The sequence below is a fragment of the Protopterus annectens genome, chromosome 8.part0 (assembly GCF_019279795.1).
Source record: "Protopterus annectens isolate FY-2018-M chromosome 8.part0, PAN1.0, whole genome shotgun sequence".
Classification (NCBI taxonomy): domain Eukaryota; kingdom Metazoa; phylum Chordata; order Ceratodontiformes; family Protopteridae; genus Protopterus; species Protopterus annectens.
In genome coordinates, this window is record NC_056741.1 from 984,763,715 (window position 1) to 984,789,318 (window position 25,604).

The following is a 25,604-nucleotide window of genomic DNA, read 5'->3' on the forward strand; positions in this document are numbered from 1 at the left end:
CTTTAATAAGGGGATCCCAATCTCACCCAGACAGGGCCTCTCAACCTCCAGAAAAGAGACCTAGAGCAGAGCCCCCTGAGCCTGTGTCCTCAGATGACTCTTCTGATGATACAGACAATACAGACCAACCAGAGGCTCCTTTCTCTACTTATGAAGATTCCGATGCTGAAGAATCGATTCCTTCTGCCTCTCCTCCAGAGGAATTTTCTTTTGGGGAAACCTTACATGCCATGAGAGAGCAATTCCAATGGCAGGGACAAGATTTCTCAGATTCTAGAAAAAGGCTTAGGACCTTTTTACACTTACCGCAACATAGGCCTTTAGCTATACCTCCAGTTCTTCCTGTTGTGGATGATGCATTTAATGATGCTTGCACTGCTCCTGATACTTTACCTCCAGCCCCTGCTAAGCCCGATAGGTTTACAGGGTCCCGGACACTCATCACCACTTATACAAGGCTCCTTTTGCAGATCCTGAGACTATCTCCCAGGGGCCTAAGGCAGTAGCTTCGACCTCAGCGAAAACCCTCTCCCTTCTGAAAGGGAATCCAGGTCCTTAGAGAGATGGGGTAAAAAAGTATACACCTCTGCTACTCTCTCAGCTAGAGCTTTGAACTGCCAGTTTCATATGATCCAATACCAAGAGTTTATGCTTGATCAGTTAACTAAGAAACTGTCCTCTGATGATTCCTTAGATAAGAAATATGTTCTAGAAATGGTGAATAACATTCAGCAGGTTAGTAACCATTCTTTAAAATGTGGCTATGATGCACTGGAGGCTTCATTTAGATCAGCCATGACTGGCACAGTTATAAGAAGGCATGCATGGTTGAAAGAACAGGTTTTGCCGGATCATGTTAAAGCAAAGCTATTAGATGCTCCTATGGATAAGGTCAGTCTATTTGGTTCTCCTGCCCAACAGGTAATGAAGAAAATGGAAGAGAAGGCAAAATCTGTACAAACAGTTAAAGATTTCTTACAGGTTCAGCCCCAAGGTTTAGCAGGAACTGGCCTTCCAAAAATTGGTCCTTTCCAGACTCCTCTAAAACTCAGAGAGGCAGGAATAGGCGTTCAAGAGGCAGAAATCAATCCAGAGGAGGTGCCTACAGGGGATGCCAGTGGCAAGGCAATAACCAACGAGGCACAGATACAACCACTACCACTGCAACAGGACAATCACAGTGACTTGGCTCTGACACCGCCTACCAGGGAACAGATAGCAGCACCCTTAGGCGGAAAGTTAGCCTTATTTTCAAAAAACTGGCACTATATCACAAGAGACAAGTGGATTTTGCAAACTATAGACCAAGGCTACAGGTTTCATTTCCACACTTTACCAGTAAAAAGAGGAATACCAAACCTACCACCAAATCAAAAGACAGAAGCTCTAAAACAAATAGCTCAATTAACAAAGATGAGAGCTGTGGAAAGGGTACCACCTACAGAACAGGGCAAGGGATTTTACTCCAGACTCTTCCTAGTATCAAGAAAAGAGAAAAGTTGGAGACCTATTCTCGACCTGTCCGCTTTAAACACATTCATCATTGTTCCAAAATTCAAAATGCTGACCCTACAGCAACTTCTTCCCATGCTGGGCAAGGAGTATTGGCTGGTAACTCTAGATCTCAAGGAGGCATACCTGCACGTCCCCATATGACCAAATTGCAGAAGATACCTCAGATTTCTTGCAGGATCAGAGCATTATCAATTCTCAGCATTGCCCTTTGGCTTATCTACTGCGCCCAGAGTGTTCACGAAATGCCTGGCATCAGTAATCGCTCACTGCAGGCTTCAGGGAATCCAAATTTATCCATACCTGGACGACTGCCTGATGCAAGCGGACAAGAAAAACAAGCTGACACAAGACTTACAAAGAGTCATTTGCTTACTACAATCCCTGGGATACACAGTCAATTTAAAAAAGTCAAGACTGATACCATCCCAAACAAGAACTTTCTTGGGTGCAGAATTGGACACAGTAAAACAGATGGCATTCCTAACTGCAGAAAAACAAGAACAACTCCCTCTTTACTTCTTTGCATTAACAAAGCAGAACAAACTAACAGCAAGGAAAGTACTGCAGGCCTTGGGCTTCATGGCATCCTGCATAATCCTGGTCCCCCATGCCAGACTGCATATGAGAAAGCTACAGTGGTACCTAAAGAATTTATGGTCTCAACACAGGCACAGCTTAGAAACCGAAATACCACTAATCCCATGCCTGAAACAAGAGTTCCTGTTGTGGGCTCAAGCATACCAGTCAAACCCAGGTTTGTCCTTCCACAACATTCAACCAAGCCAGACCATCACAACGGACGCCTCAGACATCGGTTAGGGGGCCCACATGCTGGACAAGTGCATTCAAGGCTTATGGACTCCAGATCAGCTGCACCTGCACATAAATCAAAAAGAAATGCTGGCAGTAAAACTAGCAATCCAGAATTTCAGACCATTCCTCAAAGAAGGCCAATTGATGATAAGGACAGACAACACCACAGTCATGTGGTACATCAACAAACAGGGAGGCACTCATTCATACCCCCTATGCCGAATGGCTCTGGACCTATGGAATATGGCTCTGAGTTACAACATTCAGTTACAGGCAATATTTGTACCGGGAAAAGAAAACATCCTAGCAGACATGTTAAGCAGAACTACCTCGGATGCTCACGAATGGATGCTACAACCCGACATCTTCAAGGCCATCACAAAGAAATGGGGAATGCCACAAATAGACCTATTCGCATCCCCACACAATCACCAGCTCAAGAAATTCTGCACAAGGACATACCACCCACTTGCTTGGAAGGTGGACTCCCTATCCTTCAGTTGGAAAGGCCTGACAGCATATGCATTCCCACCTCTTCCTTTGATGCACAAGGTACTACTGAAAATCAAAGAGGAACGTCCAAGGATAATTCTGATAGCTCCAAATTGGCCAAGACAACATTGGTATCCATTACTGAGGAGCATGTCTCGGGGGGAAACGTGGACACTACCCCTGATTCCTTTGACGTTAACCCAGAGCGACTACAACATCCTGCATCCAAACCTGAAAACTCTGCAACTGACTGCCTGGAACATTACATAAGAGCAACTAACCCAGATTTATCCCAAAGGGTTAAAGACATTATCCTTGAGGCCCGCAGACCTTCAACAAGAAGGAACTATGCAGGAAAATGGAAAAGGTTTGTCATTTGGAGTACTGAAAGAGGGAAAGATGTGTCAAAGGTAGATATTGCCAACATCCTGGAGTATTTGGCAGAGCTTCTCCATACAGGCCTGTCCTATTCCTCCATCAAGATACATGCATCAGCTATTTCTGCAGAATACAGCTTCGATCCCCCTGTCTTTTCACATCCTCTACTCAGGCAGTTTCTGAGAGGAATTAAGAATGTAAAACCTCCTAGGAAACCACCATTACCAGCATGGGACTTGAACTTTGTGCTAGAAAAATTGACACTCCCTCCATTCGAACCAGCAGCAACAGCAGATCTTCAACACCTATCCTGGAAAACTGCTTTCCTGCTGGCAATTACTTCAGCAAGAAGGGTTTCGGAACTACAGGCTTTAATGGCAGTACAACCCTTCCTAATCTTCCATCAAGATAGAGTGTCCATGAGAACTAATCCTACATTTATGCCTGAGGTGGTATCCAGAGTGTCTCTAAACCAGGCAATCACGAAAGACTGCTGCATACCTTGGATGTACATAGACAGTTGCGCTACTACCTGGACAGAACCAAGGACAATAGAAAAACTGACCAACTTCTAGTAGCATATGCAACAGGAAGGGAAGGAAAAGCAATTTCCAAACAGACAATCTCCAAGTGGATAGGAAATTGCATAAGATTCTGTTACTCCTACCATGGAAAGCAAATTCCACAGAACATAAGGCCTCATTCTACAAGGGCTACAGCCACTACCACAGCTTTCTTACGAGGAGTGGCTACCAAGGACATTATAGAGGCTGCTACTTGGACCTCCGTGCATACATTTGCCAAGCATTATAACTTACCTCTATACTCTAGATCCCGAGCAGGGTTTGCCACTGCTGTTTTGCAAGGGATCCTAACTACACCATGATTTCTTCTTCCTCCTCCCCTAGTTTGGCTATGGTATTCTACCCATTTGTAAGGACTGCAGATGCATCCTTGAAGGACATAGTACAGTTTTGTACCTACCATAAATGTAGATGTCCGAACAGGATAGCATCTGCAGTCAGGATTACCCACCCTCCTTCCCCTCTGTGGTACTCCTAGGGTATTTGCCCACCTAATAGCTAGCTGGGGGGGGATTTCTTATGGTGTATTTGTTTGTATATATGTACATACATGCTTATTTTTTGTGTTTGCCTTCTACTTTTTTGGAAACATTGGCATTTATCCAAAAAATTTAGCTATCCAAGAGGGCAACTGGCATCTGGGGCAAGAAACACTGAGGAAAATGGCGTCGGCTGATGCCTTTATACCCGAAGACCTGCAGTGATGACGTCGGGTGAAGTGCGACACCAGCCGAGGCCAGACACAGACTTTGGAATCCGGCCGACCGAAGGGCTGCCTGCCGCCAGGACAACCCATTTGTAAGGACTGCAGATGCTATCCTGTTCGGACATCTACATTTATGGTAGGTACAAAACTGTACTTTCTCCTGCCATCAGGCTGGTCCTCGGTCGGCTGAATTCCAAAGTCTAGGTCCAGCGTCAGTTGTCGTCGCTTTCTTTCCTGATGTCAGTGCGACAGGGGTACATAAGACACAGCCGACGCCATTTTCTTCAGTCTTTTTTGCTGCGCGGTGCCCGAAGCAGAAGCAGTTCGCAAGTGCCGGTCGGCCAGCTCCTGAAATTATGAAAATTTGGAAACCGAAGTCTTCTTTAAAGCTAAGTACCCGTTGAAACTTTTCTTGCCTCAGACCGATGTCAGACAAAGTTAACAATTGTATTTCTTGTGGGAAGCAAATACCGCATAATGATTTCCATTCCCTCTGTATACCTTGTTTAGGCCCAGACCACGACGTCTCGGGCTGTCGCTTTTGTGCTACTTTCAATAAACACACTATTAAGCGTCGGGCGGAGTTCGCCCAGCACTTTTTTGGTAAAGCTTTTGATTATAAAATGTCGTCGGAGACTCCGACTACCGTTTTGTACAAAAAACGCAAGGACAAAGACCGACACGCGAGGTCCATGGTCTCCACCGACACCACGCCAAACCGACTACACGTGGTCCGGTTCTCAGCGAGGCGCCTACGCAGCCCCTGACTACCGACGACACTTCTCTGGCAGTGTCTTCTGTAACCGAGACCGCAGGTGCCTCGGCCCATACCCTGACTACAGCTACCGAAGCCACTGTGAGTGTTGAGCCTCTTAATGTGGACAGGTCCACTTCCACCCATGGTGTCTTCAGACCCTCATCTTCCTTTTCCATAAAGGCCTTTACCAAGTCCAAATCAGCCATGCATCCCAAGAGGCCTGTTGCACAGGGCCCATCTCCAGGTCCCATGCCTAAAAAGCAGATGCTCAAAATGGCTGAGGATTTAATTACTCTTATCAGGGGTTCCCAACCCCCTCCGGACAAGAGACCCAGAGTGGAGGAAGATTCTCCCTCTTCTGACCTGGGCTCCATTATTTCAGAACATTCTGATGAAGAGGAACACTCGTACTCCCCTTTTGAAGATTCTGATGCAGAGCAGTCCATTCCTTCTGTATCTCCCCCAGAGGATTTCTCCTTCGGGGAAACCTTGCATACCTTGAGGGAACACTTCCATTGGGAAGGCCAAGATTTTTCAGATTCCAAGAAAAGACTTGGGGAATTTCTTTTGCTACCTCAGCACAGACCTCTGGCGATTCCTCCTGTCTTGGACATACTTGATGATGATTACTCGAGGCTTGCCTTAATCTGGATTCCCTGCCTCCTGCCCCAGTCAAGCCTGATAGGTACTACAGAGTTCCTAACTCACACCAATTTCTTTACAAAAGCTATAATGCTGACCCTGAAACCATTTCTCAAGTCCCCAAGGGAATGAAGGCTTTTACTGCTAAGAATCCATTACCTTCCAAAAGAGAGTCTAGATCCTTAGAAAGGTGGGGAAAAAAGGTATATACCTCGGCCACCCTAGCCATGAGGGCCTTAAATTGTCAGTTCCATATGCTTAAATATCAGCAGTTTCTGTTATCACAATTAAGGAATAAAATGTCACAACCTGAACAACCAGATTTGAAGGAGTTGCAGGATATGATGCATAGTGCAGAACAAGTGGGTAAACACACCTTGCAATGTGGCTATGATGCTCTAGAGGCCTCAAGTAGAGCTGCTGTTACATGATCAGTCATTCGTAGACATGCCTGGCTTAGGGAACAAACCTTGCCTGATCATGTTAAAGCTAAACTACTAGATGCTCCTTTACAAAAGGATGTATTATTTGGTACTAATGCTGAGGAGATACTACGGAAAATGGAAGAAAAAGCTAAATCTATGCAAACTGTCAAAGCTTTTCTACAGGTACAACCATCACGTTTTAGCAGAAATTGGCCTTCAAAAAACTGGTCCTTTCCAGCCACGGACAAGCCCCAAAGAGGTAGATACAGGCGCACAAGGGGCAGAGGACAATCTCAAGGATCATATAGAGGCAGACAATGGCAAACTCCAGCACCAAGAGGTGGCAAAGACAGTGCACAACAATACAGGAAACAAACCCAATGACTTTCCCCTTTGCATGCCAAGCAAGTCTCAGCTGGCAGCACCCTTGGGAGGAAAGCTGGCATTATTTTCAAAAAATTGGCATATTATCACAACAGACAAATGGATCCTGGACATTATAAACAGAGGCTACAGATTTCATTTTCACACACTTCCAAAAATGAGAGGCATGCCGAACCTGCCACACAATCAAAGGACAGTGGCTCAAATACAAATTTCAAAGCTCATGAACATGAAAGCTATTCAAGAGGTACCTACTCACGAACAAGGTCAAGGTTTTTATTCCAGACTATTCGTGGTACCAAGGAAGGGAACCGATTGGAGACCCATTTTGGACTTATCCATCCTAAACACATTTCTACTCGTACCAAAATTCAAGATGCTCACCTTACAGCAACTTCTTCCCATGCTGGGCAAGGAGTCTTGGCTGGTAACATTGGACCTCAAGGAGGCATACCTGCATGTCCCAATCAGACAAAGTTGCAGAAGATACCTCAGATTTCTTGCAGGTTCAATCCACTATCAATTCTCTGCATTGCCCTTTGGCTTATTTACTGCGCCCAGAGTATTCACGAAATGCCTGGCATCAGTAATTGCCTACTGCAGACTTCAAGGGATACAAATTTACCCTTATTTGGACGACTGCCTGATCCAAGCGGACAGCAAACACATACTTCTGGAACATCTGGCTTATGTAACACGGTTATTGAATTTTCTGGGATACACAGTCAACAAAGACAAATCCAGGCTAACACCATCTCAGAAAATAATTTTTCTGGGTGCCAACTTGGACACAAACACCCAGATGGCCTATCTTATGCCAGAAAAGCAGGGGCAACTAACTCAGTACTTCAAAATACTAGCAAATTGTACCAGGCTAACTGCAAGGAAAATCCTGCAGGCTCTGGGCTTCATGGCATCTTGCATTCTCCTAATCCCATGTGCAAAGTTGCATATGAGGAAACTTCAATGGTACCTAAAAAACCTATGGTCTCAACACAGCCACAGTTTGGAAACAATAATACCACTAATCCCATGTTTGCAAAAGGAATTTCTATGGTGGGCCCAAGCATGCCAAACAAACACAGGTCTACCATTCTGCAAGCCTCAAGCAAATCAAGTCATCACAACAGACGCCTCAGACTACGCCTGGGGGGCACACATGACAGACAGGTGCATTCAGGGCAAATGGTCCCAAAAGGAAAAGCACCTTCACATCAATCAAAAGGAAATGCTAGCAGTGATAAATGCAATTACAGCTTTTAAGGATCTACTGCATCCAGGGCAATTATTGATAAGAACAGACAACACCACAGTAATGTGGTACATAAACAAACAAGGAGGAACACATTCATACCTCCTGTGCAGGCTGGCCATGTCACTTTGGAACTTGGCTCTGGAATGGCAAATCGAACTTCAAGCACAGTACCTGCCAGGGTTGGAAAACACGCTGGCAGACAATCTAAGCAGAAATATGACAGACCCGCACGAATGGAAGTTGCATCCTCAAGTGTTTACAAATATAATCCAAGCGTGGGGAAGGCCAGACATAGATCTCTTTGCCTCCCACAGGAATCATCAATTGACAAAATTCTGCTCAAGGACATTCCATCCAAAGGCCTGGAGAGTGGACGCCCTTTCTTTCAGTTGGGCAGCACGGACAGTTTACGCTTTCCCACCTTTGCCTCTTCCTTCTGCCCAAGGTGCTCTTGAAAGCAAGAGCAGACAGACCGAAGATGATACTGATTGCTCCAGACTGGCCAAGACAACACTGGTACCCACTCCTGAGGAGCCTAACACATTCTCCTCCCTGGATCCTACCTCTAATGCCTCTTCTACTGACTCAGCACAGCTACAAAACTCTTCACAGTCAGCTGAAAACACTCAATCTGGCTGCATGGAAAATTCCTTAACACCACAACAGAACCTACTCTCCAAGGAGGTGCAGGATGTCATTTTGGAGGCCAGAAGGCCGTCTACTAGAAAGGCTTACTCCGCAAAATGGAAACGGTTTTGCGCTTGGAATGAGAAAAAAGGCCAGGATCCTAGAAAACTGAATTTGTCTCAGATATTACAGTATCTAGCTGAGCTGTTGAACAGTGGACTTTCATTTTCCTCCATCAAAATCCATGCCTCAGCCATCTCTGCAGAATACAACACTGATCCACCCTTATTCTCTCACCCACTCTGAAGACAGTTCCTCAGAGGGGCTAGGAATATAAGACCTCCAAGGAAACAACCAATACCAGCCTGGGATCTTAATTACATTCTAGAAAAATTAACTTTGCCTCCCTTTGAACCAGCTGCCTCAACAGATTTGCAATATTTGTCCTGGAAAACAGCTTTCCTTCTGGCCATTACCTCAGCTCGTAGGGTTTCGGAACTGCAAGCCCTCATGGCTGTGCAGCCCTTTCTCATCTTCCATCAGGACAGGGTTTCCCTACCAACCAACCCGTCATTTATGCCTAAGGTAGTATCCAGGGTAGCTTTAAATCAGGCCATACACTTACCTACCTTTTACCCCAATCCTCAAAACAAAGGGGAAAGGCTGCTACATTCCTTAGACATCCATAGACAGCTATGTTACTATTTGGACAGAACAAAGCCTTTCAGGAAATCAGAACAACTCTTTGTGTCCTATGCTGTAGGAGCCCAAAGAAAGTCAATTTCCAAACAGACAATTTCAAAATGGATAGGCCACTGCATACGGTTTTGTTACTCCTTTCATGGTAAATCTGTACCTGCAGGCATCAGATCCCACTCCACAAGGGCCACAGCTACCTCTGCAGCCTTCCTCAGAGGAGTCCCTACCAAAGATATTTTGGAGGCAGCCACTTGGAGTTCTGTGCATACCTTCACAAAACACTACCACCTACCTTTATACTCCAAAACTAGAGCAGGCTTTGCCACTGCTGTGTTGCAGGGCATTCTGGCTCCTCCCAGTTCCACCTAGTGCCTACCACCCTGTGCGTAGCTTTGGGATTCTACCCATCTGTTATGACTGCAGCTGTATGCACGATGAACATAGTACAGTTTTGTACCTACCATAAATGTAGATGTTCGAGTGCTAATACAGCTGCAGTCCAGGTTTCCCTCCCTCCTTCCCCTCTGGGTACAGACCTAGTGACTAACTCCTCATCTTACAACTTATTGGGTTATCCTTCTATGATGTATTTGCTTGCAACTACTGGTTTTTGATTATATTGCAATGCATGATTATATTATATATATATATATATATATATATATATATATATATATATATATTATTTTTTTTTTTTTTTTTTTTTTTTTTTGTATATATTGCCTTCCTTCTGGGGGCACCTGACATCTGGGGCAAGAAAGACTGAAGAAAATGGCGTTGGCTGTATCTTATGTACCCCTGTCGCACTGACGTCAGGAAAGAAAGCGACTACAACCAACGCTGGGCCTAGACTTTGGAATTCAGCTGACCGAGGACCCGCCTGACGGCAGGAGAACCCATCTGTTATGACTGCAGCTGTATTAGCACTCGAACATCTACATTTTTGGTAGGTACAAAACTGTACTTTTTAGTCCTTGTGCGTAATGTTGAACACTGCATAGTTAAAGTTGAATCCCTCTTAGAAATCTACATTCAAAGGTTGCGAGTCTTACTTAGAAAATAATCTAACCATTTAAAGAACAATTAAACTTATTTTTCAGCCGAATTCAGCCCCATTTGAGCTAGACCTTAAAACTAGACATGATGAGGCCTGGCTGTGTCTAATAATAATGGCTGCCAAAAAAAGCATTTACTAGAAAATGTATTTTTATTTATTTATTTTATTTTACATTTGTTAACCGGGATAGTCCGACTGGACATTTGTCCATTTAGAGTGGAGGCCCGGGGAGAAAAGCTCCAAATTCTTATACAGACGAGATAAACGTGCATTGTAGGTAATGCGCTACATTATTTAAGATTAATAATAAACATATTTATGCACACCTTGGTTTGCAGTACAGCTCAACAATCACTTACATTTACAATACACGTTTTTATATCCGCTTCCATTTATGATAAACAGGTTTCTGTGAGTATAATAGAAAACAAGCAGATAGTGGTAAAAGATAATTTTACTAGTAGGAAGACAAAGAGTTAAGAGTTAACCCGAAAGGGAATTACATTTTGTAGTGGGAGTTCCTGTGTATGTAGCAGATCAATAGGAGACTGCATTAATCATTGCTGCAGTGGGAGTTACTGAGTTTGTAGCAGAACAATAGGAGACTGCATAAATTTTTGCTGCAGTGGGAGTTACTGAGTTTCATAGTAGAACATCAGGGGACTGCATCTACAATTCTGTTATGCAGTTACAGGACAGTGTCTTATGTGATGCATGGGCATAACCAGGAGTTTAATAGGTGTGACTTGAGAGAATTTTTGAACTGTACAGTTGAGGGAGCTGAGGTCAGAGAAGTGGGGAGGATGTTCCAGTTTTTGGCAATGTTGTGAGAGAAAAGAGCTTTTCCTGCAGAGGTATTGGCTTTAGAGATGCAGAGGAGAGATTTGTCTGAGGGGCGGTGGGGGCGATTTGTTGTATACTGAGTTAGGAATTTGTTTAGGGATGGGATTTTGTCAGGATGTCTTACTATATTGTATGCTAGTATCAGTTAATTAGTTGGAGGAGTTCTAACCATTTGAGTTCTTTTAGTGCCTGACAATGATGGGTTTTGTAGGTACGGTTGTTAGCAAATTTTGCAATTTTATTATAGCAGGACTCTAGTTGTACAAGATCCTGTTTTCTAGGATTGGTAAGGATAGGTGCAGCATACATAAGTGTAGAAAGTAGGTGAGTTTGGGCGAGTATGATGCGTGCTTGATCAGATAGGAATTTCTTGTGTCTATATAAGGTACCCATTTTTTTATGGACTTTTTTGATTGTTGGTGATATATGGGTGTCAAATAGCAGTTTATTATCAATAGTTACTCCTAGTAGTTTGGTGTTGTCAGTAGGGGAGATGTTAGTGCCATTATTGGACGTGATTGTAAAAGGGGATTGGGTGGTTTTAGTTTTATTAGGAACAAATATGAGTAGCTTAGTCTTGTTTGGATTAAGTATAAGTTGGATCTGGGTGATCCAACTTTCTACTGAGGTAAAGGATTCCTGGGTACGTTTTTGCAGAGTAGTGAGAGACGGTGCTGTGCAGATGAGAGTCGAGTCATCTGCATATTTTATTAGAGTGGCATGTTGGGAGGACCTGTGGAGGTTGTTGGTGAATATCGTGAAAAGTAGTGGACCCAGTATTGATCCTTGTGGGACTCCTACAGTGGTTGGGAGTAAGGGAGATAGATAGTTTGTTTTGCCATTGTACAGACTGTTGTCTGTCTGTTTGGTAGCTTTTAAACCATGCTAGGGTAGATGGAGCAAAGGATAGGGAGGTCAGAGAGTCTAGAAGTAAGTGGTGTGATATCATGTCAAATGCCTAAGATAGGTCTGAAAATATTGCTGTGATGTAGTTATTTCTGTATTGGTTAATTGTGTTTGTGAAAGAGTGGAGAGCAGTAGTGGTGCTGTGGTGTTGGCGGAAACCGTGTTGTGTGAGAGAGAGGAGATTTAGTATTTAAGAATTGCATCACTTGAGTGAATGCATCTTTCCAAAATGTTATCTACGGGGTGTAGGAAAGCTATGGGACGGTAATTGGAAAAATCATAGAGTTTCCACCTTTATGAAGGGGGAGAATGTATGATACTTTCCATAATTGTGGCATGTAGGATTCTTGAATGGATCGATTTATAAGGATGGAAACAGGGTAAGATAGTGAATCAGCTGCTGTTTTTAAGAAGTTGGCTGGTAGGTTGTCTGCAGCAAGGGTGGTAGGTTTAGGTTTTAATAGCAGTTATTTGATTGTTGTGGTAGGGACAGGTGAGAGGGTGAGGGCTGGGATATTTTTGGTTGGTTGGTTTGGGGTTTGGGTGGGTTGTTATTGGAGAGTTGTGTAGAGAGGGATAAGATGTTTTTTGTGAAGTGGTGGTTAAATTGGGAAGCAATATCTGCAGTGTTGTTGTTAGTGGTTGGCGTTGGTGTGGATGTTTTGTCTGGTTTAAGTAGTGAGTTGATGGCATGCCAGAATTTTTTGGGGGTTTTATTGTGTTTATTTTGAACATGAAGGAAGTAGTTTTGTTTATCAAGTACGGTTTGCTTTTTTTTGCTTGGTTTCTTAGTTTTTGGTAGCTTTGTTTGGATGAGTTATTCTTGTTTTGCATTCTTTATCACTGGCTTTTAGAAGGACCCTTGTGTCCCTGCTTAGCCATGATGCATAGTTTGTTTTTACTTTGATTCTTCTAATGGGTGCTATTGAGTTGAGAACATTGATGAAAGTGTTTATTAAAGTATTCAACTGCTTGGTCTAAGTTTGACGTTAGCAGTGGGTCCTATTTACAATGTTTTAGGATATGGTTGAGATTCTCACTGTTCAGATTACTTTCATCTCTAACTTGTCTAAAGATTATAGGGTTTGAGGGATTTGTGTGCCTTCACTGTAGGATTGTGGGAAGGTGTGCCTTCACTGTAGGAATGTGGGAAGGTGGTCACTTAGGCTGCCTGAAAGACATCCAGAGAAATATTTTTCTTTAGGGCAGTTAACTAGTATCCAGTCTAGGATTGATTGCTTATTGGATTTTTTATCTATTCTAGTTGGCTCATGGATGAGCTGTGCAAAGCCATAGAGGTTTATATGGTTTGTAGGGATATTGGGAGTTGCAGGCTAACCAGTATGTATTTAGATCACCTAATAGAATTGATTCCTGTGTGAGGTTATCTGAGGTCCATTGTAAGATCTCTTCTATGGTGGAGCAGTTATTGCCTGGTGGGATATAGCAACAGATGATAATTTTTTTGGTATCATTAATGAGAAGAGTTGAGATTAAGGGTTCGGCATTTTGAAATTAAGGAATTGAGTTATTGAGGGGTTTTATGTTTAGAGTGTTTTTAAATAATATGGCTACACCTCCTCCCTTTCTACTTGTTCTATCGTGCCATAGAATATTGTAGCCTGGTGGGAGAATTTCCTCATTTTGTATATTGGGTTTTAACCAGGTTTCTGTAATTGTGACCATATCTGGGGAATAATGCTTTATAAATGCATGCAGATCAGGGAGTTTTTGTTATGCTTCTTATATTGATGTTAATGATAATTAGGTCTGATTTATGTCTAGGTGGGAGTAAGGTATTGTTGGGTCCTGGGTTTGGGTGTATGTCTTCTGATGTGAGCAGTTGGTTTAGCAAGTAGTAATGTGTGCTTTATTTTATGTTATTTTTATGTAGTATATACCTGATAGTTTAGTGGTATTTTTTGTTGTTATTTGGAATTTATGTATGTGTAGCATTTGGCTGTCTTTGAAAAGTGTAGCACTAATGTGGAAAGGTATGTGTGTGGTATGGTGTATATGCTTGTGCTGTGGTAACTGCTATTTAGTGTAGGTGAGGTATGGTGGCATGTTATGAGGTTTGTTATTATAGTAAGGGTGAGCAGAAGACAAGTTGAGAAGAATTTCATTTTGTTTCCGTTAAGGACAGTAGTTTGGTGAGGTGAAAGGCAGGAAAGGATGAGTTGAGATATGCCGTGTTTAAAAGTAGGAGGTAATGTTTAGATTGCTAGTGGTGTGGGAGTTTGACTGATAGTGTGGGCTGTAGTGGGATAGGTTTATTTGGCTGTGGGTGTGGTTTAGCAGATTAAATGTAGAGGCTCTGGTGGTGGGTGGGGGAGCGGAGTGAGCCCGTAGGGCGAACGGAGCGGATAGAGCCAAAGGATGGACAAGCCACAGTGAGAAAAAACAATCTGTAGCTATAAAAAGACTATAGCTAAGAGGTTAAGTGTTGCTATAGAGAGTTTGTAATCTAAAACCAGGAAAAAAAGTATAATGGACAAGGGTAGAAATATGTGAGGTGAGCATAGCTCTCAACCTTCCATCTCCAAAATGAGGAACACTAGCCCTCATAATGTGGAACAAATGGGCAAAATGTGGAACACCTACTAATGGCTTACTAACAACTTTACCTAGGAAGGCCATAGGATGGTTAAATATGCTTGTTTTACTTATAAAGAAGATCTTTTAATGAATTGATATGATTCATTTCTATTTACCATGGATTTCACTTAAAAAAATTCCTAACACTGAATGTGTGACAGAGTCTTTCAATGTGGGACATTGAGGAACTTTGAGGAACATGAACTTTTTAAGACTCCAAATGAGGTACGTTCCTTGTAATGAGGTACACTTGATAGGTAAGGAGGTGAGCCAGGAAAGGATAAAAATGAACAGGGTAAGAGCAAGAAAAAGGGTCTAACTACGTTCTTAGCCAGGGGTTGATAATGCCAGAGTACAGTCTAGTTTAGGGGTATAGTGCCACCTAGTGGCAACAGGAGAAATGGCAGCAGGGAATAATACTTCCAATATTAAATCTAGTTAAGGGATTAGGAAAGAAAAGTTGGAAATTGGGGAGGGGCAATGGGTACGAGCGGGCTGCGGTTGGCTGCTATCTCACAGGAGGCAAGATGTAATACTAAATAGTTAAGCAAAAAATAGTGATATATATATATATATAATCAGATATTGTAGTATGCTACGTACACTGAGCCATCTTTTATTAAGGGGAATGATGCTCTGAAGGGCACATTGAGGGTAAGGTGTCTTCACAGGATACCTGGAGGTGGTGTTCTTTCCAGTAGTTGCTGTGGAGTTTTGATTTCTTTCCTGTGTAGTTTTAATATCTTTCCTGGGTAGGAAAATAGAGGCAGCCCACGGGTAGTAGACTGTAAAACAGAAAAGGACAAGCTGTCAGACAAAGTCAGGCAAATATGGATAGGTAAAGAAGGGAGAGGACAGTGCAAGAGTGAAATAAGATTAAGCTAGTCAGGAAGAAAAACTTAGGGAGAGAAGTACAGATGCATGTGAAGATGGGGGAATCAGGAAAGCAAAAAGGCAAGGCCCATGTCCCATTCCGAACATGGAAAGGTACACCAGGTTGTGAGATAGGGCAGAGCAAAAAGCGCTAGGTCCACACATTTGCTGCACACAAGCAATAGTTGAAAATTGTTTGTTATCAGTTAGGACAGTGGGGTAGCAAGTGAGATACAGTGAGAAGTCCTCAGCAGTAACAGAGAAGGAGATAAATACAAGCAAATATTTAAAAACCACAACATTCAGATTCACGTCTTTGTTACATCTAGATGGAGCATATATGGTATCGCAATAAAAATAAGCTAGAGGAGTGTTCTCTAAATCTAGAGCCTTTCCTGTAATTAAATTCACAATATAGCATGCTATGTCTTAACAAAAACAGGGTTTTGCAGGCAGCCGTCTTAAAAGGATTTGGCAGGCAAAACCAATTTAGTAGCAAACGTGTGTTGCCATGCATTTAAAAATAATACATCAGTCGGTGCTGGTAATTCAAATAAGTTAAGCACATATGAGTAGTACTATCAGTTTGAGCTAGTGATTCAATACATGACGTTCAGCACATTTGAGTAGTACTATCAGTTTGAGCTAACGATTCCATATATTACAAAAATAGACATTGGTAAACTCATCAGTCAGCAGGAAGTAAAAAAACAAGATCCAACAGATATTTCAGAAGTAACGCTAGTGTAGGTTCAACATCAGCCCCGATGCAAGGCAAGGGACAGAAGCAGTACAGGAGATATGACAAAGGTACCAGCTGAAATATCTGAATGAAGCTGAATAAACAAGATTTTACAGAATGTGACAAGGTACCAGTAATTAGCGCTAAAGCATATAGCGTTTCTCCAAGCAAGCACGCTGTACTTAACAAGCAGCCTAGCAGTATATAGCTAATATTCCATGGGTACTACAAGCACAGTACAACTATTGCTATCAAAATTATTATATTATATTTACCAGGAGGCGCGACGAGCAGCCAGACCGCAGGACCGCTAAGCGGAGATGGTGCACACACCTGGTAGGTGTAGTTCATAGGTTCATACTAGGCTATCTGCCCTAGGGCATTTATAAGCCTAGCCAGAATGTGTTTGGCTTTCGCCACCTATTTTAAATTTATTTTGCTATGCCCTTTTCCTAGGTTAGCATACTGTGCCTCTGTCTAACAGTGACACAGAAATGATACCCGGGGTAAACCTACGATCTCCCATCCACTCATCAAGATTCCTCTTGAAGAGAGTCAATGAGGGACTCTGCCTAACCTGGACTGGGATTTTATTCCAGAGTGAAGGGAGCCTCTGGGTTATGAATCTGTCCCTCCAGCATGTCCTATTTATTTCAGTGCTGAGGTTCAAGTCTCGAGCGTAGCTCGATGGGATTTGGATTTTCTGAGGTGCAGCATGTCCATTAATTCCGGGTTGGACATGGCTTTATACATCAGGCACAGATCGCCTCTGAACAGGTGGTATGCCACTGAGTAGAGCTGGAGTTTCTTGAACCGGCCAGCATATGGCATCTGTTTGAGCCCTTTGATCCTCTTGGTGAGGTACTTTTGGGGTCTTTCCAGTTGCTGCAGGTGTCTGGTAAGGTACATCCCAAAAGGGGCATTGTACTCAATTATGGGCCTGATGAGTAAAGAGGCACGATGACCTCCCTGATCTAGATGTGAATCCCTTCGTGATTAGGTGGGCTATATAAAATGTTTTTCTAACCACTTTGGCCACGTGGTTGTCAAATGAGAGATTGCTATCAACTTGGGTCCCCAGGTCCCTAATTACTTCTTCTGTACTTAATGGATTACCACCTATGTGGTAATTTGTGGGCACTTTGTTTTTGCCAGAGGGGATGACTATACACTTTTTGGCATTTAGCTTGAGGCCATGGCTCTGGCACCAGTTGTCTGTTTCTGTGAGGCCCTTTTGGAGGATGCTTGTGTCGGCTGGAGAGTCGATTATGGTGCCCAGTTTGCAGTCATCTGCGAACTTGGTCAGCCACAGTCCTTCAGTGTTGGCCTGTACCTCTGAGAAATATATACCGAACAAGAGAGGTCCCAGGACTGAGCCTTGTGGGACACCACTTGTAACTGGTTTGGAGTCTGACATGGCTACAGCAATTCTAACCATGTGGGTTCTGTCCTTGAGCCAGTTTGCAATCCATCTAGTGACATAGGGGTTTATATTTAAGCTGGTGAGCTTATCTATAATGCCCGAGTGGGGTATTGTATCAAAGGCTTTTGCAAGGTCCAAGTAGGCTGTGTGGACCACCTTCCCATCGTCAATGGCCTTGGTGACTGTTTCAAAGAAATCAACCAGGTTTAAGGGGCAGGATCTGCCCTTAACAAAGCCGAACTGGGTAGGATCCAGTGTCTGTAGGTCCCCAGTATCTTTATTTATGAGGTCCATGATGATCCTTTCCATAGCTTTGCAGACCAAGCTAGTCAGGCATGTGAGGCGATAGTTTCCAGGATCCGTTGAGGCACCACCTTTATGGAGAGGGACCACTGTTGCTGTACACCACTCTTTAGGCACATATCCTGTAGTAAGGCTGAGATTGAACAGTAGTTTTATGTTTGGGTTTAGCTCTTCTTGGAGTTCATGTAGGACGCAGCCCGGGACACCGTCTGGTCCCATTGATGCTGTGTTTTTTGCTTTGGAGAGGGCGGCTCTTACTGAGCATCTGAGATGTCAGGGGGGCAGCACTCTGCTGGGATAGATATTTGCCCTTTTGGTGGGGAGTTTGCTGAACCTGTCAGCTAGGATGTTGGCAATGTCTGTGGGTTTGGTGTATTTTTTGTCATTTTGGACTAGTTCTGAGCATATCTGGGAATTACCACCAAGGTTCCTAACATAACTAAAGAAAGCCTTGTGATTATCATTAGTGTCCTGTGCAATTTTTCTCTCGAAGCTGGCCTTAGACGATTTAAAATAAATAGTTGATTTAAAAATGGCGTCGCACACATCTCCCACTATAAATAAGTTTGTGGGAGGAAGTTAGTCAGGGGGAGGGGATAAAGGGGGGTGTATGAGGTAGAACTGGAGAGGGGGAAAAGGCAGGAAAGAGCCAAAGAATGGACAAGCCACAGTGAGAAAAAACAATCTGTAGCTGTAAAAAGACTACAGCTAAGAGGTAAGTGTTGCTATAGAGAGTTTGTAATCTAAAACCAGGAAAAAAGTATAATGGACAAGGGTAGAAATATGTGAGGTGAGTCAGGAAAGGATAAAAATGAACAGGGTAAGAAGAGCTGTAAGAAAAAGGGTCTAACTACGTTCTTAGCCAGGGGTTGATAATATCAGAGTAGTCTAGTTTAGGGGCTATAGTGCCACCTAGTGGCAACAGGAGAAATGGCAGCAGTGAATAATACTTCCAATATTAAATCTAGTTAAGGAATTAGGAAAGAAAAGTTGGAAAGTTGGGGAGGGGCAATGGGTACGAGCAAGGCTGCAGTTGGCTGCTATCTCGCGGGAGGCAAGATGTAATACTAAATAGTTAACAAGCAAAAAATAGTGATATATAATCGGATATTGTAGTATTATGCTACGTACACCGAGCCTTCTTTTATTAAGGGGAATGACGCTCTGAAGGGCACGTTGAGGGTAAGGTGTCTTCACAGGATACCTGGAGGTGGTGTTCTTTCCAGTAGTTGCTGTGGAGTTTTGATTTCTTTCCTGTGTAGTTTTAATGTCTTTCCTGGGTAGGAAAATAGAGGGAGCCCACGGGTAGTAGACAGGAGGCGCGACAAGCAGCCAGACCGCAGGACCGCTAAGCCGAGATGGTGCACACACCGGGTAGGTGTTGTTGATTTAAAAAGGAAATCAAATCAAAATCTAAACCAACTGTACTGGAAATAGCGAATGTAATAACAGAGATAAAACAACTGGAATTGAGATCTTTAGAAAAGGGTAGGAGCAAACTACATAGGAAAAAGTGGGAATTGTGGGAACAATATGTACAAGGGAGGAATGAGGGCTAAAAAGGTGGCAGGAGTTCAGAGCTATGTAATGTTTGAGTGAGAAAGCTTGGGTAGATTATAAGTGATGTATGTTTGCAGCTGGGAGTGTGTCAGTATGGTTTGTGATGTAAAATGTTTATGACTAGGATTGTGTTGGAATCCGATTCCACTAGCATGTAGCAGGACGTTAAATAAATGGTAGCACCTTTAGGCTCAAAGCTAAGATCCTTCCTTTTTGATACGTCACTTTTTTCTGGCCTCCAAATTGTCAACTCAACAAATGGCTGACTAAATTTGTTGATGAGGGTAAGCTGGGTCTTATTTGATCACCTCATAATACAGTGGTACTACAGCAAAAACTATCACTTGCAGACTAGTGGTTTGCAAGAAGTGGAATAAAATATATGTAAAGAAAGCTATAGCTAAAAGTATTGATACAAATACTGTGAATGTGCAATATAAAGAAGACCTGTATTGGTAACGTTTTGTAGCTTTTCGGTGGCATATTCAGTTCAGAAGATGCTTATATTTGTTTGGGTTATACTTTAACCTTTTTTTTCAGGATGTGCTGTGGAATACAATGATGCATTCAGGCTGATAGATTTGCATTAAAAAGAGAATATAGTTAAGAGAATATAGTTGAAAGGTGTATTAACTGTGCCACCCAGTTTGTCCAGTGCCTTTAGAATTTCTGAATTGTTTCATCCTCTCTCACAGCTTTCCCACAGAGGGGACTTGTTAATTACTACTGCAGCTGTCTCTTTTATGGAAGTTGATCCAGTCACACTTGGTGCTTTTAGCTGTGCCTCCTCAGTGAAAGGCATATTTTGTAGATGAGTTCCTCAGGTTTTAATTCTGCCTCACAACAGTGCCTCCAGTTCTGATCAGAATTTCTTCATTCTTGCTATGAGCTGGGTCCTTCCTCCCTCTACTGAGTCAACAGATAGATTGTTTGCCAAAACCTCCTTGAAACCATTTGAAAATCATTCTCCATTGCCTGGAACTATGCTTTGGCAATCACAGCAGCTTTCTTTCTGCCTTTTTGATATCTGTTGATCAGATGAGGAGACGCCTCCTTGTTAGCACTGCATGGAAAGCCTTTTTTTGGTGTCCAGCTACAGTCCTAGGTTTGCTGCCTTGTTAAGCTTTAACCATATTTTAGCCACCACTTCAGCTGTAGAGGTCTTGAACAAGGTATGTTTCACATTACTGACTTCCCCGTGTGTGTGGGAGAAGCTAATAAAGAAGCAGCAGCTGGGCTCATGTTTCTGAGATGCAACAGCTAGGATTTCCCAACTCTGTATACATTGTACTTGATCCAACTTATACACCACAATGGTCATTTTGTAGCACAGCAGTTCACTGTACTAGAGTATCAGGAATGTGTAATCTGTTGACAGACTGCAGAGTTAGTCATCAGTCCCAAGGTACTTGACCTCCTCATGACTGAGCTTGGAGTTTATTATGGGTAGTCCAGGTCTAAAGTAATGTAGTTTATATACCATTTGTAGTGGCGTAAAAGTATGCATTTGTTTCAAACCAAGATTTAACATTTGTATTTGTTTATAGGGAACGTTTGCTTCTGAAGTAGCAGTAGAAGGTGACAAATTAAAGGTGGTCCGTGAAGTTGATGGGGGCTTAGAAACCATTCTTATTCGTTTACCTGCAGTTTTAACAGCAGACTTGAGACTGAATGAGCCTCGCTATGCAACATTGCCGAATATCATGGTGAGTGAATTTGTAGTTTATTGCCCAGATCAGTGTTGTTACAGAAAGATTTTGTTCATAAAATTGCTTAGATGGTGCTGTTTTAATACTCTGATCCCATATGTTGCCTACATGTCATGTAAAATTGTACAATTTATGCAGCCACTCCACCCCACCTTTGTTTTCATTTGCCTGAAATTACCTATGTAGCTAAGTTGCTGCAAAAAAAATCTGTTTTAAGACAAGCTTGTAAAGACCATCTTTCAGGTTTTATAAACACATTCTTTTTTTTTTTTGCGTAAATGAAAGCTCATTGGCAACTCCACTCTTTGGATTATTTTTTTTGAAAGTCTTTATATAGCAAGTCCATTTGTTAGAATTGGCTTCATATTCATTATTTTTAGTAATTGCAAGTGTTTTTTGTACAAGTCATAAAATTTCAGTTTGGTCATGGCTCAGGAATGGTGAGCAACATGAGAAGTTTTGTTTAGTACCAGAACATTTGCTTAAATCGTACTCGCTTATCAGACATATATGAGAATCCTGAAATACATAATTGAGATGCAGCTTGCTATAGCAACAACTATATATAAAAAAAGTAATTTTTACAGAACGACACAATGCCTTATGAAACATATTTGAAAGTTGCGCATTGAGCATAATTGAGTTTTGCAGTCCTTTTTTTCTGTTATTGATAAGGAAGACTAAAGAACTTCTAAAGAACCTTTCTATGGTTTAAGGGAGGCTCATTTTTGACAAAACCTCCCTTCTCTTTCCATTTTACTTGGAAGGAGTTTGAGATTGTGAGTGATGGCATAGAGCAAAATCTGCATTATTTCTATAGGTCAGTTAATAGGAGTGATACAGCGGCTAGAGTTTATCATACCTAGTTAGGGTTTTTGCCTTGCAGCTCTAGGAACCTACGACTCAAGCTAGACGTCTGTTCTCTTGTGCTATAGAGTTTGTATGTTTTCCCTGTGTCTGTGTGGTGTGTCTCCTGTTATCTTTCCACCTCCAAAAACATTCTGCCTTATTTAGTAGTAGTAATTCAGTTTATGTAGTATGTATCCTTGCCACTGTTGAAAGGTCCAAAACTAAACCAGTTTTTATTTGTCGGAACAACAGTTTGTCTTTACAAATTCAGAATGGAATTCTCAATTCATATCTTAAGAGGATTTTTTTATTCACTGCTGTAAACCTTAAGCTATATAGAAGTTCTTTCTGTGACATGATTTGGCTGTAGGACATTTAGAACTTAAGCCTTCAGAAAGTAAGACTATTTGACAGCTTTTTTCTTGCACATTTTAGTTGTGATCTCTGGTTTGTGTCTGGAGCCTTTTCCAGCAAGTGCCAGGAGTCTTGCCCACCAGAACTTTACCTTAGAATATGAGAACTGAGTTCAGATTTTGTATAAACACACACACACACACACACACACACACACACACACACACACACACACACACACACACACACACACACACACCCCCCCACTCACTCACTCACGCTCATATTACATATGGCTTGATATCACTTACCTGAACTGCAGGATGATGAATGGCTGTGTAAGAAGTCCCGGTTCTTACAGGGCAGGAAATTGAATAACGAGTGGTCTAATGAGGTTAGTCGAGAAAGTAAAGTACTGAGACTGTGGAGGGAGGTTGTGCTTTAGTGAAGAACAGGGAAGTAGCCCATTTCCTCACTGTAGTGTGATCTCGGAGTTGGTATATTTAAGTAGGGGGGGTGGGGGTGCAGAAGCCCCCCCTGCAAAATAGCAGAGGTGAGTTAACTGTTGTGTCTGAAAGAGGGGAATGTTGATATTATGGAATGCATTTTATCGTCCAAACTATTTTTGACATTTCTCTCTTTAGATATGTTAGGTATAGATGTTATTTTTCGGTCAAATGCACGTTTGATGTTAGTACATTTGACCTTATCATGGTAAACCATTACATACATGTATGAATCTACTTTACAAGATCTAAGTTTCAAAACTATGAACTGCGAATGCTTGAGTCCATAAGATCAAAGTTTTGAAACTTCAAAATTATAATAAAAGTAAAAACAAAAACATTTTTTTTACGTTTTTGCCTACCTGCACCCCACACACCTCCTGCTTAATAACTGTACCAGCTGGGAGATTGCACTACAGTAAGGAAGACTGTATATTTCTTGTTCTGCGCTGTACTGCGATCTCCATTCAAAACTTTCAAAGTTTCAAAACTTTGATCTTATGGTCTTTCAGTTCAGAAACTTCAAACTTGTAAGTTTTTTTTTATTTATATATATTTATTATGTGTGTGTGTGTGTGTGTGTGTGTGTGTGTGTGTGTGTGTGTGTGTGTGTGTGTGTGTGTGTGTGTGTGTGCGTGTGTGTGATATACATATACATACACACACACATTTTATATATATATATATATATATATATATATATATCTATATATATAAAATATTTACATACGTGTGTGTATGTTTGTGTTTATGTATGTGTATCTACTTCAGATGATTGAACTTTCAAAAGTTCGACTTTCATATGGCCGAGACCATATGATCAAACTTTTGAGAGTTTGAACATCCAATAAAAAAGTTGAAAAAAATTACCTGAATGGTTGTAGCAGGGGGGAAAGCCCCCCCCTGCATCCCCCACACCCCCTGCTATTTATATATACCAACTCCAAGTTCGATCACATGGTCTCGGCCAAAAGAAAGTCAAATTTATGAAAGTTGGTCATATAAAGGGGACGTGTGTGTGTGTGTGTGTGTGTGTGTGTGTGTGTGTGTGTGTGTGTGTGTGTGTGTGTGTGTGTGTGTGTGTGTTTCTACATATATATGTAGGTGGGGGGAGGTTGCATTGTTGGGTGCAGAGGTCCCCACAGAAATTATGCTTTGTAGTAGCTACTTTCAGGTATAGCAAATTCCTGTATGAAAGGTTGACAGCAAGTACAATAGACTTGAGCTAATGATATTCAGGGTCATGCAGGTATCCCTGTTTCAGGTCCAAGAGAGCCAGAGGCCTCTAAATACAAAAACTACAAATAAGTGTTAAAAAGATTTTAGAGTGGTGCTTCTAAAGCATGTTTTAATTTTAATAAATTGTTGCTGAAGTAATGAAGTATCTATATGTAGTAGTAAACTTTTAAACATGTTTATACATTCCAGTGTACTTTTATGGTGTAAAAGAACTGCATATAAGCCGCTCAGTAGTAGAAACATTTGACGTTTGTGGAATATATTTTCTACTGTTTACAAAAGAAAATTGTAATGTGATCATTCTGAAAGTCTGTTGCAGGGATGACTTGCATTTCAAAAAGATTTTCTACATTATTCAGCGAGGTACAATGTTTTCAAAACATTATTCTTGGTGCTGTGAAAAGTAAACTGATTGGTTCATTTCTAGCTAGAGCACAACCATATATGCTTGTCAAGAGTACATCAAGAGATAGTGAGGATGTCATCTAGTTGCTGTAGCTGTGGTAGGTTGGTTGAGTGGCTAAAGAATTCTTTTGCCGATTTGATGTAGGACTTCACATTAAACAGAGTTCCCATCTGCCTGAGTTAGTGGTAGCTCAGGTGGATGTAAAAGATCCATTGTACCTATTGAAAAGAGTAGGGGTCCTTTAATTGTTTACGCCTTCTACATTATAGATACATGGATATCTCTAGATATATAGACATATACATATATATATATATATATATATATAGAGAGAGAGAGAGATACTTAAATACAGATACACATATATACATGCGCACACATATATACATCCACACACATATTTAAAATGTATACGTGTTTATATTAACTTTTAATTTTTGTGTTTCTTCATACTTGCATGTTTTTTTCTTCAACCCCTGCTCCTTTTTCCATAACCCTTATAGGTTCATAGGTTCATACTAGGCTATCTGCCCTAGGGCATTTATAAGCCTAGCCAGAATGTGTTTGGCTTTCGCCACCCATTTTAAATTTATTTTGCTATGCCCTTTTTCGAGGTTAGTATACTGTGCCTCTGTCCAACAGTGACACAGAAGTGATACACGGGGTAAACCTACGATCTCCTATCCACTCATCAAGATTCCTCTTGAAGAAAGTCAATGAGGGACTCTGCCTAACTTGGACTGGGATTTTATTCCAGAGTGAAGGGAGCCTCTGGGTTATGAATCTGTCCCTCCAGCATGTCCTATTTATTTCAGTGCTGAGGTTCAAGTCTCTCGAGCTTGTAGCTCGATGGGATTTGGATTTTCTGAGGTGCAGCATGTCCATTAATTCCGGGTTGGACATGGCTTTATACATCAGGCACAGATCGCCTCTGAACAGGCAGTATGCCACTGAGTAGA

The 25,604-nt window shown here is 41.9% G+C and overlaps 1 protein-coding gene across 4 annotated transcripts in view; it reads left to right on the forward strand.

The window, feature by feature from the left end:
* The window catches only part of ETFB (electron transfer flavoprotein subunit beta), a 347,620-nt gene that overhangs the window by 205,861 nt on the left and 116,155 nt on the right, over window positions 1-25,604 (forward strand). For all 4 annotated transcript variants that reach the window (XM_044080496.1, XM_044080493.1, XM_044080495.1 and 1 more), the window contains exon 5: window positions 21,130-21,288. In XM_044080496.1, the coding sequence (XP_043936431.1) occupies window positions 21,130-21,288 (159 nt within the window). The remainder of the gene's footprint in view (window positions 1-21,129; window positions 21,289-25,604) is intronic.